Raw genomic sequence first — 16,891 nt, 5'->3', positions numbered from 1 at the left:
TTTGACATGGTGGGCAACGGTCTGAGTTTGGCAACTCCGGATCCGTCGACTAGGACCCCGTCCCCTGCACGAACGAGGAGTTCTTGCACCCATATGTTCCCTTGGGGCATATTTTGAACTTCTTGATCGTTTTGCATGGATCCAGGAAGAGATCCAATAGAGACCGCTGAGCTCAAAGGATTAGAGCACATGTACATTCAGGCACGAATCTCCTCAATTACTTGTTCCGATTTTACATATTGATTATTTCAATCTACTCCTTCCGTTCCAAATTACTTGTCGCAGGTATGAATGTATCTAAATGTATTTTAGTTTCAGATACATTCGTTTTTGCAGCGAGTAATTTGGAACCGAGGAAGTAGAATCAAGCTTTTTGAGGGATTCAAGGGTTTGCAAACGAGAGACTGGACACGAACATAAGACACTGGCCCTGTTTGGATACTCTAACTCAGTTAGAGACGCCTTCACGAACAGTGCGAGAGGAAGGAACTGAAGAGGGATTTGCTGTGGTGAAAGCAAGAGAAAAAAATGTTGATCCCGAAAAAAACTAACCCAAATAAGCACCTCTTGAGTGGGTTAGATTTTTTGAATGGGTTAGATGCATCTAACCCAAACTAACCCTCCTGTTTGGATATTTTTGGGTTAGTTGAGTCCAATCTAACTCTAACTTATGAATCCAAACAGGGCCACTGTGGTTGTAGATGCTCTAAGCTAGCATGTCCCAACCTACTGACCGGGACCAGTGGGGCAGATACAACAATGCCCTACTTCAACGATGCTAGGTGCTAGCTACAAGCTGTCAATGTGTTCAACTTCACCTTCAACAGACATAAAGTGTACAAATGAATTTGCAACATGTAATCACTTAAGACAAACATGAAGGAGCATTCGTGAGAGCAGACATAATACAAGTTCTCTCGGCATTTGAGTTATCATCAACGCAGTTACAAGAGGATTAAGTAAATTCATAGAGCCCGAGTGTAAAAGCAGCTAATGCAGGCAATCTTCTTCACTTCATGCGCCTGCACTTTTCCGAGAAAATAGATGTTCATTGCCTTCAGTTCTTCCCATCTTCAGAAATGTCTGGCTTGTCCTCCTTATCTTTCTTCTCCTCCTGCTGCCAGACAAATGTTAGTCAGACTTGGTAAAGATTGTGCAGAAAACAATAAAAGATATAGATGCATGGTAAAGAAATCATGATTACTACATAAATCACATTGCATAATAAATCTATCAACTAACCAATATTTTACTACTAAGCTGCTTAATAAATATTGCGGTGATACCATTTTTATGGACATGACTATAGCTGTACTCTTTAACAAGTTCAGCATTTCCCTTGTCTGAAGATGACATGATACAAACTGTTACTTATTTATTGAATTTTGGAGGTAGTTTTGTTTGCCAGTCACCATAAGAACTAGATCCTTTGGGCATACCAAATGAAAGATGGCATGAACCAAATGACGAGGGTACAACTCTAGCATTCAAAACTGTGGACAAGAACACTGTTACTGTGTTACATCATGCCATCACTGGACTAGAAGAACAAAAGGGGAACTCATAAGGATAGGAGAGAGGTAAAGATCTTTACCTCTCCTTGGCCATGCAAAGATGCCAGTAGATCTTTCACAGATGGGTCATTGGGGTCAACACCAGGAAGCTGAAATAAGAGGCGATGGGGAACCAATTATAAGCAACTGAAACTGCTAAATTCATGTTTACATGACACTGGTTTTAAGTTTTAACTTCTATGAGAAGGCTTACCGAATTAAGGATGGATGTCACAAATGATCTGTCTTCAAACACTTTGCTCATATCAGATTGACCAGCAGCCTCAGCGTCCTGGACAGACATTTGAAGAGCTGCATGCAGCATAGAAAAATACACATCAGAACATGTAAACATTTCGATCTGAGGCTAAGACAGAAGTTCTGCAAGTCTGCATTATATAACAACTAAGAAAAAGACATAATTATACATAATTTATACATATGTACATAAGGGACAGGAGAAATTCAACGTGAAATATGTGGACATTTTTAAAGATGATATGACAGCAGCAGGAATCTCTGAAATTTATCTTTTGAATATTTGCTGATATTTTACGTGAGCGCATACTGCTAAGGTTAGTTAATGCTAATCTTCAAGGTTTCTTCACAAAAGAATTGTTCTTTTCTTTTCTTTCAGCTCAGGTGCAACTTTTCGGTACAGTTTGGTTGGCGATCATCAAACAAGCAAATAGCCAGGCAGAGGGTGTGGTCTATGAGTTTCAGTGAAATTGCATTATAAGCAAATATTTTCCTACAGAAGGATAAATATGGGACAAGCTGATGTCTCTAAACTAGAGATTGGTAATTTCTCTTCTCCTAAATCTGATGAAATAAACTTCAAATTTAATAATCAAAATTGGCATAAGAAATAGAAGGACCTACCCAATGCCAAATCCTGGTCATCTGCAGCAGCTTCTGCCATAGCAGCATCAGCCACGGCTGCAGCTCCTGAAGCACCCTCATCCATTGACATAGCAAGTGCTTGCTGTAGTAGCTGAGCATCATCATCATCCTGTGGGTTACAATATTATCAATCTGATATCAATAGAATAAGATACAGCTGAAAACAGAATAATACCACCCACAAGATTTATCAGCAAACCAAATGATTGCTATATTTTCTTTTGGGGCGATTAACAGTTGTAACCTAGTTCTATAGTAGTTACAAACCAAGAAAGAACTAGGTAAGAAGTTGCATCAACGATACTTCATTTTCAAAGCATATTGTTAAATGGATGTGTAATCAAAACTTGGACGTGTATTTACGATTATGAGTGCAATGACAAACAAACAAATCAACTTTTTTTGCTTCTCTATAAAAAGTTACGCGATAGTGTTATACATGTAGGATCACTAGGAAATACAGAAGCACCATTACTAGCAGATAAAATATTGTACTAGGCAGTCCATAAGCATGGTGAAGCTAAAACAGATCTAGTTTATTATGATATAGTATTACTCCAACTTGGAATTAGGCATTGGATGATGAAAATACCTTGAGTAGATCTGCGTCAACATCAGCAGGAGCATTTAAGGTAAGTTCCGCTTCAGCCATAATAGCATCGGTAGAGCTTGAGGGCTGATCCTTGTTGTCTTCTGCAGCCTTTTTCGCGATAGCCTCTTGCCTAGCTCGCTCTTCCTCCATAGACAACCGTAGGGCAAGTGCCAACTCTGGGTCCACATTTGGGTCCACGCCAAAATCATATCCAGTAGCTCCGGTGGCTGCAGCAGCTGCTGCAGAAGCAGCAAAGCCACTTCCACCTTCTTCGCCAGTAAAGATAGGAGTGCTGTGAAACAGGTAGGGGTTATAAGGTGGTCAGCCAAAGTACATTGTCATATCAACCTAGAGCCCTAAGGATATGAAAGAAAGTTAGTTACCTTATAAGAACATCAGAAAGGGCATGGTCACCCGGAGGGACATGGACGATGTGGCTGCTATCACTGCTGTTCACAGCAGCGATCAGCGCTTCCAGTTTCTCAGGCTTTTCATCATCAGTTTCACCAAAATCAACAACGTCAAGGGCAACATTATTCTTCTTCAGCTTCTTCCCTATTGTCTCCAAGACCTTCTTGTCGTATGTCACAGGGCTGAGATATGAGGGCAACAAAATTAGCTATAATTCAGACAAAATAGGGTCCATGGATGTTATCTTGCTCATATTTGCTCAACATACCTTCCAATGAAAACAATAATTCTCTGCTGTTGCCTCTTATTCTGGCGATGCTTTAGCGCCAGCTGAGCAACCTGAATAGCCGCGGCCAAGTTTGCTTCAGCTCCAACTTCCAGCCCTGTGCATTGAATTGTTGGATATCAATTAGAACTACAATTCCTACTTTGCTAGCATATTTTGTGAAACAAAGGCCTACTAAGGGTCGTACTGCCAACAAACGGCATCCAAAAGGCTACACCAAGCCCGACGAGCTTACACAGTTACATTGAAACCCTAAACTTCTGCGCCAGCACGGGGTAACGGCGGAAATTGGGGTACTGACGGGAGCTTACCGTGCATACAGGCGAGGATCTTGCCGAGGTCGCTGGTGGGGGTGACAAGCACGCGCACGCCCTTGCCGGCCATCGTCATGACGCCCACCGTATTCTCCGGGTTCGACTGCAAGAGGCCACCGACAAACGAGTCAGATCCGGAACACAAAACCCTAGCCCACACACAGCGAGACGGGACCGGGTCGATCCATCGGGTCGGAGGGGGCGCGGTACCTGGGTCTTGGCGCCGCAGATGAGGTTGACGGCGTCGGCCTGCGCCTGGAAGCGGGACGGCGAGTAGTCGCCGTTCCGCATCCACTCCGAGTTGTCTATGCAGATCATCGTCGACTGCAGAAGGAGGGGAAACCAAACAAACGGTGAGAAATCGCTAGGAATCGAAGCTTGGCGGAGGCGATCTGGAAGGCCGGCGGGATGTACTGACCTCGAGCACCATGGTTGCGCCGCTGTGAGTCGCTGCGGTCGAGGGTTGGGTTCGGGTTGGGGAACAAGCTGATCCAAGGTGGGGAGGGGGGTGGAGTTCTTATTTGCGGTGTCGCCTTCGTGGACGTGGATTGCTTTCCGAGGAGGACACCGATTCAGGCTCTGTGCGCGTCGGTCCGGCCCGCGGTGGAACCGGACTGTTTTCTTACCTGTTGGGCCTTTTTCGAAGGCCCATTAAACAAAGTCACGAAAATTGATCTAGTCTCGATTTTTTTTTCGCCAGTACCGTCCTGACTTTCAACCGGGTTTTTGTCATTGGTCCTACGGTACAACTTCATCATATCTGGCCTTCACATATCCCACTAGTAAAACGCTCGTGCGTTGTTACGAGCTACAATGCATACTTCAAATCACAGATCTATCATACACTTCAGCAATTTCATTGACCAATGAGTGAATAATTATTTGGTACCGCAATGCTGCAATTTCTTCTATGTAACAGCCCAGATGAAAAGAGAACAAAGTCTCCATCTTGGGTGTAGCACATGAAGTTCAATGGGGCAGGGTCATGTTTCTTCATTGAAATACTGTTTAGGGCATATTTCTTTTTTAATGGTTTTGATGATTGATGATAATGCTTTTGTTGTCTAATCGTGTGCGTTGAACATTTCACATACATCTATCTTATGGCACAAGACGATTTGAACCCCTCTGGAGATTTATAAAGACGATGTTTTCTTGCGTTTCTTTTTTGGTGGTTGAGTCGTAGAAACACCGTACTATTAAGAGGGGTTCCGCTTCGGAAAGGTTTGGGTGGAATCTTCACGTGCACTTTCCTTGCCCCCTGTTTCCTTTCCCCGCATTTGAGCTTGTTCATCCTTATGTTTGAACCTTGGCAAAACAGGCTAAGCGGTAGTACCGCTTCTCACAACGATAGTACCGCTCCAGCGACACTGCTGCTGTGTAGTACGGCTCCTACTCCCACCTATTTTCGTGGGTTCTGTAAATGAGCGGTAGCAGAGAGGCAGTTCGCCACGGTAGTACCGCTCATGCGGTACTACGGGGCTAAATGTCTCTATACTACCGCGAATTTATAGGACTTCGATGAGCTAAGCAGAAGTACCGTTGCTCTCCATGGTAGTACCACTTAAGCGGAACTACCGCTAGAGAGTATCGCGGGGAGTACCGCTTATTTGCCTCGTTCTGGTGCGGTCTGTTCCACGAGCGGCAATAGGGCGGCCGTACCTAGCAGTAGTACCGCCTAGGGCAGCACTACCGCCCTACCTTCCTCTACTACCGCAGGTATTGTCTACTATTCATCTCCACGCGGTAGTACCGCTGGAGGGCGCGGTAGTACCGCTCAGGCGGCACTATTGTTCCCCTGATCTCTTCCCCGTCCTCTTCTTGCTCCTTCCCCTGAGTAGAGGAGGCGTGGGTATCCCCAGACTTGTTGTCCAACAGTTCCTTGGGGAGGAGGCCTTCTCGGGCCTCCCTCAACTCTGCTTCTTTTTCTCTTTTTTCTCTGGCGCCACGGTCAGCATTTCCCCTAGCAGGGCCGGCCTAGGGTCTTCGGGCAGCGGGGCTGGACCGTTGATCTGCTTGGCCTTCTCAAGCCAGCCCTGTGGAGGTGAGAGAGTAAGGGTTAGATCTCCTGTGGAAGTACAAACATCCGGACATAGAACAAATAAAACTTCATTACCTCCCTAGGAGGGTGCGCAGCGCCGATGTCTTCCTCCTTGGACGGTGGAAAAGTGTTTTCGTGGATGCCTTTGTTGGTTTGGGGATATGTGGGAATATATAGGCGCAGAAATTAGGTCAGGAGGTGCACGACGGGCCCACAAGGGTGGGGGCGCGCCCTCCGACCTTGTGGCCGCCTCGTGGCTCCTCCGACTTCATCTCCAAGTCTCCTGGTTGTCTTCTGGTCCAAGAAAAATCATCGCGACGGTTTTATTTCGTTTGGACTCCGTTTGCTATTCCTTTTTTGCGAAACTCAAAAACAAGAAAAAAAACAGGAACTGACACTGGGCTCTAGGTTAATAGGTTAGTCCCAAAAATAATATAAAATAGCATAATAATGCATATAAAACATCCAAAATAGATGATATAATAGCATGGAACAATCAAAAATTATAGATACGTTGGAGACGTATCAGGAATGTACAATCAGTATGATGAAGCAAGAAAGAATCAATCACAGGCAACAAATGAAAGCAAGAGACAAGAAGGAACTAGCATGTGTAGTTGCGGTTGTCGCATTAGCCATGTTCTATGCCCTGTTTGCAAGATGATTAGGGGTTTTGTTTGACAGTATTGCTAAAGCACATCTAGATGTGCTCTAAGTAATGCACATCTAGGTCTTATGCCATTGATGTTACGCGAAGATTCGTGCAGATATTTTTCTTTGTCTTTTTTCTTTTCCTTTGTAGTTTGATTATTACTAGCTTTCTCAATAAGAAGAGCTCAATGTATTGCTTGCCAACTGCCCTACTTCGTTCTTACTGGTACTGGTGCATAATCCCAAAACTCGTTCCTTTGTTTTTGTCCTGAAAAAAGAAACCAGCCAATAGGAGTCCTGCACAACCCCGAAAATTTGAAGCGACTGGGTACAAATAATTGCGGGTGATTATATCAGCGGTTGGATAGTACATCTGCCCCTGCTTTAAGTGGCATTTCCTCTTCTCTACATACCCCGCTTAAGTGTCCACCATCTTCATCGTCCCTGGCAGGCCGCGCTACACACTAGCACACACTCTGCAGCCATGTCGAGCGACAGCGAGGACGATAGCTCGGCCAGCAGTCTGGTGCCCGATGATAGGTCAACACCGGAATCATCCGGCTCGTCTTCCATGAGTCCGGCGTCGAGCCCAGACCTCGATTATATCTGGGTCATGGAAGGGACGTTGTCTTCGGAGTCGTCAGTCGACAACCAGATGGACGAGGACCATTGGAGGACGAAGAAGAGGACGACGATGATGATGAGGAGGAATGGTCGAAAGAGGAGGAGGACGACGATGACAGCAACGACGATGACGATGGCGGCGGTGATGAAAAGCCAACAGTCAGCGGCAAGAAGCGTCCTCGCCAAGACGATGTCGCGGGGCCATCCAACAACAACAATAAGAAGAAGGACTAAATTAAGCAGACTGTATATATCTGTGTTTCCGTTCGCTCATATTAATTTGTTATCTTTGTTTATCCTGTGAATCTCATCGCAGACGGTTAGTAATACATATCGCCCACGGATTGGTTTGTGATACGTCTCCGTCGTATCTATAATTTTTTATTGTTCCATGCCAATATTATTCAACTTTCATATACTTTTGGCAACCTTTTATACTATTTTTGGGACTAACATATTGATCCAGTGCCCAGTGCCAGTTCCTGTCTGTTGCATGTTTTTGGTTTCGTAGAATATCCATATCAAACGGAGTCCAAACGGGATAAAAATGGACGGAGATACTTTTCGGAATATTTGGAAAATCTGGAAGAAAAATCAACGTGAACCAGTGTCCAAGGTGGGCACGAGTTAGGGGGCGCGCCCCCCCTAGGGCGCGCCCCTGACCCTCGTGACCCACCTGTAAGGTGGTTGACGCCCTTCTTCGGCCGCAAGAAAGCTAATTTTCGAAAAAAAATCATGGTGAAGGTTTCATTCCAATCGGAGTTACGGATCTCCGGGAATATAAGAAACGGTGAAAGGGAAGAATCTGAGAACGTAGAAACAGAGAGAGACAGAGAGACAAATCCAATCTCGGAGGGGCTCTCGCCCCTCCCGTGGCATGGAGGCCATGGACCAGAGGGGAAACCCTTCTCCCATCTAGGGAGGAGGTCAAGGAAGAAGAAGAAGGAGGGGGGCTCTCTCCCCCTCGCTTCCGGTGGCACCAGAGTGCCACGGGGGCCATCATCATCACCGCGATCTACACCAACACCTCCGCCATCTTCACCAACATCTCCATCACCTTTCCCCCTCTATCTACAGCGGTCCACTCTCCCGCAACCCGCTGTACTCTCTACTTGAACATGATGCTTTATGCTTCATATTATTATCCAATGATGTGTTGCCATCCTATGATGTCTGAGTAGATTTTCGTTGTCCTATCGGTGGTTGATGAATTGCTATGATTGATTTAATTTGCTTGTGGTTATGTTGCTGTCCTTTGGTGCTCATCATATGATTGCGCACGTGGATCACACCCTAGGGTTAGTTGTATGTTGATAGGACTATGTATTGGAGGGCAAGAGTGACAGAAGCTTCAACCTAGCATAGAAATTGATGCATACGGGATTGAAGGGGGACCAATATATCTTAATGCTATGGTTGGGTTTTACCTTAATGAACATTAGTAGTTGCGGAAACCTGCTAATAGTTCCAATCATAAGTGCATAGAATTCCAAGTCAAGGATGACATGCTAGCAGTGGCCTCTCCCACATAATACTTGCTATCGGTCTAGTAAAGTAGTCAATTGCTTAGGGGCAATTTCACAACTCCTACCACCACTTTTCCACACTCGCTATATTTACTTTATTGCTTCTTTACTTACAACAACCCTTAGTTTTTATTTACGTAATTGTCACATCCCTATTTCTGGTATGACCTAGGCTAGCCCTTCATGTTTGCATCATGTTTAAATTCCATATAAATTTGAAATGGGGATTCGTGAAACCCTCATAAATCATTTCTGGAAATAATTCAGATAAAAATTTCTCCAAAAAGGTCCAAGAAAATGTTCATGTTACTCTCTGAAAATATTGGTCAGAGGTAAAAATCAAATCAATATTTTCAGGAGCTCATAAATATTTATTTTGAGCATTTGGAATTAATCCAGTATTTATTTGCATTGGATAAATATTTTTATATATATAAGATATTGTCCAAAAATTATGCCAGTTGTTGAGGAGCTCTAAAATAATACCATTAGCCCCTGCAAAAATTGGCATAAGAAAATAAAATGGTTTAGTATTTTTTTAAACCAAACAAATGTCAGAAAATTAGAAAAGAAAACAACAAGGGAAAGCCTATCTGTGCTTACCTGCAGCCTGGCACTGTGCAGCCGGCTTGGCTCAGCGGCCCAGCAGGCCGGCCCAGCCGACTGGCACTGCCAGTCATCCCCTTCCTCGCGCCAGGAGGACAGGGGCACGCGCTCGCCGCGCGCGAGCACGCACCGGCCACCTCCTGCTTCCCCGCTCGCTGCTGGAGGCCCCCGACGACGCCACGCACTCCCCTCCGCCTCTCTCACTCCCTCTCGCTCTCCCTCCTCCCCTGGGTCCCTCTCTCTCACCCCCCCGAACGGCTCCATCGCCACGGCTCGCCGTTGCCGCGCCCACCGTCACGGCCTCGCCCTCGTTCCGTGCCCAGACGCTCCGCGCCGTCCTCCTCGACCTCTCCGACGACTCACGCAAGCCGGGACGCCCTGCAGAGCTGCCCTCGACGTCGTCTTCCTCCTCGGGCTCCGCCGTCCGCCGCCGTCGATTCGCCGTCACCAGGTCTTCCCCGAGCCCGCTGTGCTGCTCCGCGTGATCGCCGTGAGCATCTCCCCGTTTCCCCTCTCTTCTCCCCCTCGTTCCCGCATCGTAGCTTCATTCCCCATCACGGCTGAAGCGCCCCGCCACCGTCCATGTCGCCGCCATTGCCCTGGCCATCGCAGCCCACAGCCGAGCGCGTCACCCTACTCCTGGTGACGCCAGGAGGCCGTAGAGCCTCTCCGCTCGCTTCCCCATGCACTGCAGCCCTCGCCCGCACTTGGCCGTGCTCCGGCCACCGCCTCGAGCTTCGCTCCGGTGAGCTCCGGCCACCCCTCCTCCTACCTACCTACCCCACTGGATGCGCGAGAGCACGGGCTACGCCCCGGTGCTCCCAGCCGCCGCCCCCGTGCCCTGCAGCGTGGACGCCGCCGCGTCCAGAGGTCGCCGGCGATGACCTCGCCGGCCTGACGTGCGGGCCCGACCTGCCAGGTGATTAGCTTAAGGCTAATCACCATTTTTGCTAACCCGCTGACACTGACAGTGGGCCCCAGAGCCACTAATCTAAATTAGATTAGGAATAACTCCTCTGTTAACTAACTAAGTCACTGACGTGTGGACCCCACACATCAGGTTTGACCTGGTCAGCTCCGTTGACCCGTTGACACGGGCATGACGCAATGCTGACGCAATATTTCATTTTCTGGTTTAAATTAATCAGGAAATTCCAGAATATATTCAAAACTTCAAAAATTCATAGAAATTCAACCGTAGCTCAGATTGAAATAATTTATATATGAAAAATTATCAGAAAAATTCAATCTATCCATCTGTACCACTTTCATGCATGTTCAACCAACTTATACCACTGTATAAGTGAAAACATGATAATGGCATTTTAAATGCTAAATGTGGAGTTTGCATATGAACCCTTGGTCCATATGGACTTCATTTAAATGGTTGCTAGATGCATTATTGCAATCATAACATCATTACCATGTTCATGCATCATAATGTTGCATATGCTTGTGTTTTGATTTCCGACACCGTTCCTTCTCGATAGGTCCTGCTCCGGAGAGTGTTCGAGAGTACCTGTCTGAGGAGCAGTGCCCCCGTGTTGATCTACCAGGCAAGAAACCCCCCTTTGTTCATTCCGATACAATCCTAATCTCTCGCTCCTGCTCTCATTTATTGCATTAGGACAACATTGATACAGCTGCTACTTTATGCTGCGGTAGTTGAACTGTTGGGGAACGTTGCAGAAAACAAATTTTTTTTCTACGGTTTCACCAAGATCCATCTAGGAGTTCATCTAGCAACAAGTGATTAGATGCATCTACGTACCTTGTAGATCGCGAGCGGAAGCGTTCAAAGAACGTGGATGAGGGAGTCATACTCGACGTGATTCGAATCACCGAAGATCCTAGCACCGAACGGACGGCACCTCCGTGTTCAACACACGTACGGAACAGCCACGTCTCCTTCTTCTTGATCCAGCAAGGGGGAAGGAGAGGTTGAGGGAGATGGCACCAGCAGCAGCACGACGGCGTGGTGATGATGGAGCTGCAGTACTCCGTCAGGGCTTCGCCAAGCGCTATGGAGGAGGAGGAGGTGTTGGAGAGGGAGAAGGAGGCAACCAAAGGCGTGGGATGAAAGCCCTCCTTCCCCCACTATATATAGGAGGGCCAAGGGGGGGGGGCGCCGGCCCTAGGAGATCCAATCTCCTAGGGGGTGCGGCCAAGGGGGAGGAATCCCTCCTCCCCAAGGCACCTAGGAGGTGCCTTCCCCTCCTAGGACTCTTCCTCCTTGAAACCCTAGGCGCATGGGCCTCTTGGGGCTGGTGCCCTTGGACCATGTAGGCCAAGGCGCACCCCCTACAGCCCATGTGGCCCCCCGGGACAGGTGGCCCCACCCGGTGGGCCCCCGGGACCCTTCCGGTGGTCCCAGTACAATACCGATAACCCCGAAACTTGTCCCGATGGCCGAAATAGTACTTCCTATATATAATTCTTTACCTCCGGACCATTCCGGAACTCCTCGTGACGTCCGGGATCTCATCCGGGACTCCGAACAACATTCGGGTTACTGCATATACATATCCCTACAACCCTAGCATCATCGAACCTTAAGTGTGTAGACCCTACGGGTTCGGGAGACGTGTAGACATGACCGAGATCGCTCTCCGGTCAATAACCAATAGCGGGATCTGGATACCCATGTTGGATCCCACATGCTCCTCGATGATCTCATCGGATGAACCACGATGTCGAGGATTCAAACAACCCCGTATACAATTCCCTTTGTCAGTCGGTATGTTACTTGCTCGAGATCCGATCGTCGGTATCCCAATACCTCGTTCAATCTCGTTACCAGCAAGTCACTTTACTCGTACCGTAATGCATGATCCCGTGACCAAACACTTGGTCACTTTGAGCTCATTATGATGATGCATTACTGAGTGGGCCAAGTGATACCTCTCCGTCATACGGAGTGACAAATCCCCGTCTTGATCCATGTCAACCCAACAGACACTTTCGGAGATACCCGTAGTATACCTTTATAGTCACCCAGTTACGTTGTGACATTTGGCACACCCAAAGCACTCCTACGGTATCCGGGAGTTACACGATCTCATGGTCTAAGGAAAAGATACTTGACATTGGAAAACTCTAGCAAACGAACTATACGATCTTGTGCTATGTTTAGGATTGGGTCTTGTCCATCACATCATTCTCCTAATGATGTGATCTCGTTACCAATGACATCCAATGTCCATAGTCAGGAAACCATGACTATCTGTTGATCAACGAGCTAGTCAACTAGAGGCTTACTAGGGACATGTTGGTGTCTATTATTCACACATGTATTACGATTTCCGGATAATACAGTTATAGCATGAATAAAGACAATTATCATGAACAAATAAATATAATAATAATACTTTTATTATTGCCTCTAGGGCATATTTCCAACATGAACCCATTCCTCTGCATGACCTGTCATTGCCACAGTAAATAGTTAAAACCCACTAGCATGTGTAGGAGTTGCTTGAGCCGTGTTGTGTCTTGCCATGCCATGCCTGCTATTGCTTAGAGTATGTCGGGTCTGATTCATTGGGAATGAATTAGAGTACAGTGCTATGTTCTGATGTTGAGAGTTAAGCGTGTGAACACGATTTGGTAAAGGTAGCGGTGAGAGGCCATGTAGGAGTACATGGTGGGTTGTCTCAGTGGAACCGTCCCTTAGAACTGAGTTCTGTGTATGTTGTCCAAGGACTAGCTACTACCACACGTTGGGTTCCGGTAACTCGACCCCTCTCGTCTTATTAGCCAACTTGATCTCTGTCCAGGAGTTGCAAATAGTTTTTGGTGTTTATAGGTAGTGCTATTTTTCTACCGAGTGGCACCCGGCAGGGTGGACTTGGGACAGACTAGGCACATGTGGCCTGGTGTACCGAGTGACACCCGGATGGTGGGCTCGGGAACCCTGTACACATCGTTTGGGGCCGTGAGCGAAACCCCGGCCGGATCTCCTTGCGGATGGAACCCGAATAGGCGATAAACCTGGACTAGAGTCTTGCGTGGTTAGTCAGGTCGTGGCCGACACCCTCGCCAGGCTTCCGCTTGAAGGTTGCCGAGATACATGACGCGTACATGGTGATAAGTGGTGAGAGCGTGTGTGAAGAAGTACACCCCTCTAGGGTTATCATGATCTATTCGAATAGCCGTGTCCTCGGTTATGGACTTCTTGGATGCTTACATGGTACATAGACAACTTAAAGTGGATACTCTAAAATGCTCAAGACAAGTGTGAGTGCTATGGATGGCTTTCTCGTAAGGAGACGAGGATGAATCCATAGTAGTGTATTGATGTGGTGATTAGTGGACTCGTGTGCGCTGCCTCATCTCAAAGAAGTTTCTCGTTGTCGTAGAATAGGATAGCCACTGAGTCAAAGCTGACTTGCTGCAACTAAACCCCACATTACCTTCTTGATACAAATGCATGTATGGTAGGATCTGATGTAAGTCTTGCTGAGTACCTTGTACTCACGTTTGCTTTATTTATGTTTTGCAGGTGAGACATCTGTCTCACTAGTAGTACCGCTTGGACTTCGACGAGTAACTTGTTACCTCAGCTACGATCTTGTACCCTTGGGAGGGTCTTGTAGATAGTCAGGCTTCTGAGCCCTTTTCCTTTTGTAGTTGTCTATACTCAGACATGTAATGCTTCCGTTGCTTGTATGCTCTGAATGATGGGTCATGTGACCCCTATTTGTATTTAATGCTATGTGGCTCTTTTGGGCCTTTGTCTATATGAGTTTGCGTTATGTTGTGATGCCATGTTGTACAACACATACTTGCATGTTATGCGTACGTGTGACGTGTATTGCTATGTGTGGGATCCGACAATCTAGTTGTTTATCCTTGGCAGCCTCTCTTATGGGGAAATGTAGTCTAGTGCTTCCTTGAGCCATAGTAGTCCGCTATAGCCCGGTTCACCAGAGTCCTGCTAGCGCAACACTACTGCTCAGGACACTTGACTGGCCGGCATGTGTTTCACTTCGTTCCTGTGTCTGTCCCTTTGGGGAAATGTCATGCGGTGACATCTGGAGTCCTGCCTAGCCCGCTACAGCCCGGGTTCCCTGGAGACCTGTTAGCCCAGTGCTACAGCCCGGATTCACACCCTGCTGACCGACACGCTCGATGTGAATCATGTATGCCTGTCCCCATAGGTTAGTGCCGCTCTGGGTTCACGACTAGCCATGTCGGCCCGGGTTCTCTGTCATATGGATGCTAGCGACACAACCATATACGTGAGCCAAAAGGCGCAAACGGTCCCGGGCCAGGGTAAGGCGACACCCGTGGGAATACCGTGCGTGAGGCCGCAAAGTGATATGAGGTGTTACCGGCTAGATCAATGTGACTCGGAATCGGGGTTCCGACAGTAATCTTTATTATCTTGCAAACCTATCCAACAACACCTACAAAGTACTTCTAGCTTCATACTTGTTCTAGGTAAAGCGAACGTCAAGCGTGCGTAGAGTTGTATCGGTGGTCGATAGAACTTGAGGGATATTTGTTCTACCTTTAGCTCCTCATGGGTTCGACACTCTTACTTATCGAAAACTGTTGCGATACCCTATACCTGTGGGTTATCAGTTTGTTGAACTGTGTGTCCTGACGAGCACACAATTCAAAAAAAAGACCATATGGGTTGTCTATAATGACCACACACATCTTGTTATGCCGAATCATTTGTGTTCACCTTGATCATCGCAAATGGTTCATCGGAGCGAACTGTATGCCATATATCGCACACACCTTGATCTGGATGCCCGTTTCTGTTGTTCTGTCTCATCACAAACGGTTCGTATGGATCAACCGTATGCCCAGCATCGCACACGCATCTAAAATCTGAACCGTGCTTGAGGTATCATTCATTGCAAATGTTGTGAGCCTTTTTTGACGGTTTTTTACATCACCATTTGCGATTAATGCATCTCACACAGTTTCGTCAAAGGGTCTCTGATCATAGTGTCGCGTTAGCAGCATCCTGTAGTAGTGATATGATCAACATAGAGATGTTCACCATTGATGACTACCCCATCTCACGTGATGATCGGACGTGGGTTAGTTGATTTGTATCATGTATCACTTAGATAACTTGAGGGATGTTAATTTAAGTGGGAGTTCATTAGTAATTTGATTAATTGAACTTAATTTATCATGAACTTAGTCTTAATAGTTTTTGCATATCTATGTTGTAGATCAATAGCTCGTGATTTAGCTCCCCTATTTTTGCTATGTTCCTAGAGAAAACTAAGTTGAAAGATATTAGTAGCAATAATGCGGATTGGGTCCGTGATCTGAGAATTATCTTCATTGTTGCAGAGAAGAATTATGTCCTTGATGCACCGCTAGGTGACAGACCTATTGCAGGAGCAGATAGAGACGTTATGAACATTTGACAAGCTCGATATGATGAATACTTAATAGTTTAGTGTGCCATGCTTTACGCTTTAGAATCAGGGTTTCAAAGACGTTTTGAACGCCATGGAACATATGAGATGTTCCAAGAGCTGAAATTGGTATTTCAGGCTCATGCCCGTGTTGAGAGGTATGCGACTGATACGTCTCTAACGTATCTACTTTTCCAAACACTTTTGCCCCTGTTTTGGACTCTAACTTGAATGATTTGAATGGAACTAACCCGGACTGACGCTATTTTCAGCAGAATTGCCATGGTGTTATTTTTGTGCAGAAATAAAAGTTCTTAGAATGACCTGAAAATCCACAGAGACATGTTTTGGAATTAATAAAGAATACTGGTGAAATAATCAATATCAGGGGGCCCACACCCTGTCCACGAGGGTGCAGGGCGCCCCCTGCCTCGTGGGCCCCTGGGACTCCACCGACCTCAACTCCAACTCTATATATTCACGTTCGGGAGAAAAAAAATCAGAGAGAAGGATTCATCGCATTTTACGATACGAAGCCGCCGCCAAGCCCTAATCTTCATCGGGAGGGCTGATCTGGAGTCCCTTCGGGGCTCCAGAGAGGGGAATCCGTCGCCATCGTCATCATCAACCTTCCTCCATCACCAATTTCATGACGCTCATCGTCGTGCGTGAGTAATCTCGTCATAGGCTTGCTGGACGGTGATGGGTTGGATGAAATTTACCATGTAATCGAGTTAGTTTTGTTAGGGTTTGATCCCTAGTATCTATTATGTTCTAAGATTGATGTTGCTATGACTTTGCTATGCTTAATGCTTGTCACTAGGGCCCGAGTGTCATGATTTCAGATCTGAACCTATTATGTTTTCATGAATATATGTGATTTATTGACCCTATCTTGCAAGTCAATAGTCACCTACTATGTGTTATGATCCGGCAATCCTGAAGTGACAATAATCCGGACCACTCCCGGTGATGACCGTAGTTTGAGGAGTTGATGT

General features: G+C 46.6%; 1 protein-coding gene across 2 annotated transcripts; it reads right to left on the bottom strand.

Annotated features, from left to right (window-relative positions):
- Positions 1-803: 803 nt before the first annotated feature.
- RPN10 (regulatory particle non-ATPase 10) lies at positions 804-4,633 on the bottom strand. 2 transcript variants are annotated; one of them, XM_048715795.2, is made up of 10 exons: positions 4,478-4,633; positions 4,270-4,383; positions 4,057-4,162; positions 3,728-3,842; positions 3,432-3,641; positions 3,049-3,340; positions 2,436-2,565; positions 1,768-1,865; positions 1,595-1,663; positions 804-1,117 (listed from the first exon to the last, which is right to left on the bottom strand). In XM_048715795.2, exons 1-10 carry the CDS (start codon positions 4,487-4,489, stop codon positions 1,058-1,060), a joined length of 1,206 nt encoding a protein of 401 aa, XP_048571752.1. In that variant the 5' UTR covers positions 4,490-4,633; the 3' UTR covers positions 804-1,057. The 2 variants fall into 2 exon arrangements, with proteins under 2 accessions (XP_048571752.1, XP_048571753.1); XM_048715796.2 differs by having other exon boundaries at positions 804-1,114.
- Between the last annotated feature and the right edge of the window lie 12,258 nt (positions 4,634-16,891).

This window comes from Triticum urartu, chromosome 4A (assembly GCF_056163025.1).
Source record: "Triticum urartu cultivar PI428250 chromosome 4A, HENAU_Tu73, whole genome shotgun sequence".
In the NCBI taxonomy this organism is placed as follows: domain Eukaryota; kingdom Viridiplantae; phylum Streptophyta; class Magnoliopsida; order Poales; family Poaceae; genus Triticum; species Triticum urartu.
Note: the sequence above shows the minus strand (reverse complement) of the source record. Positions and strands in the feature narration are given on the sequence as shown.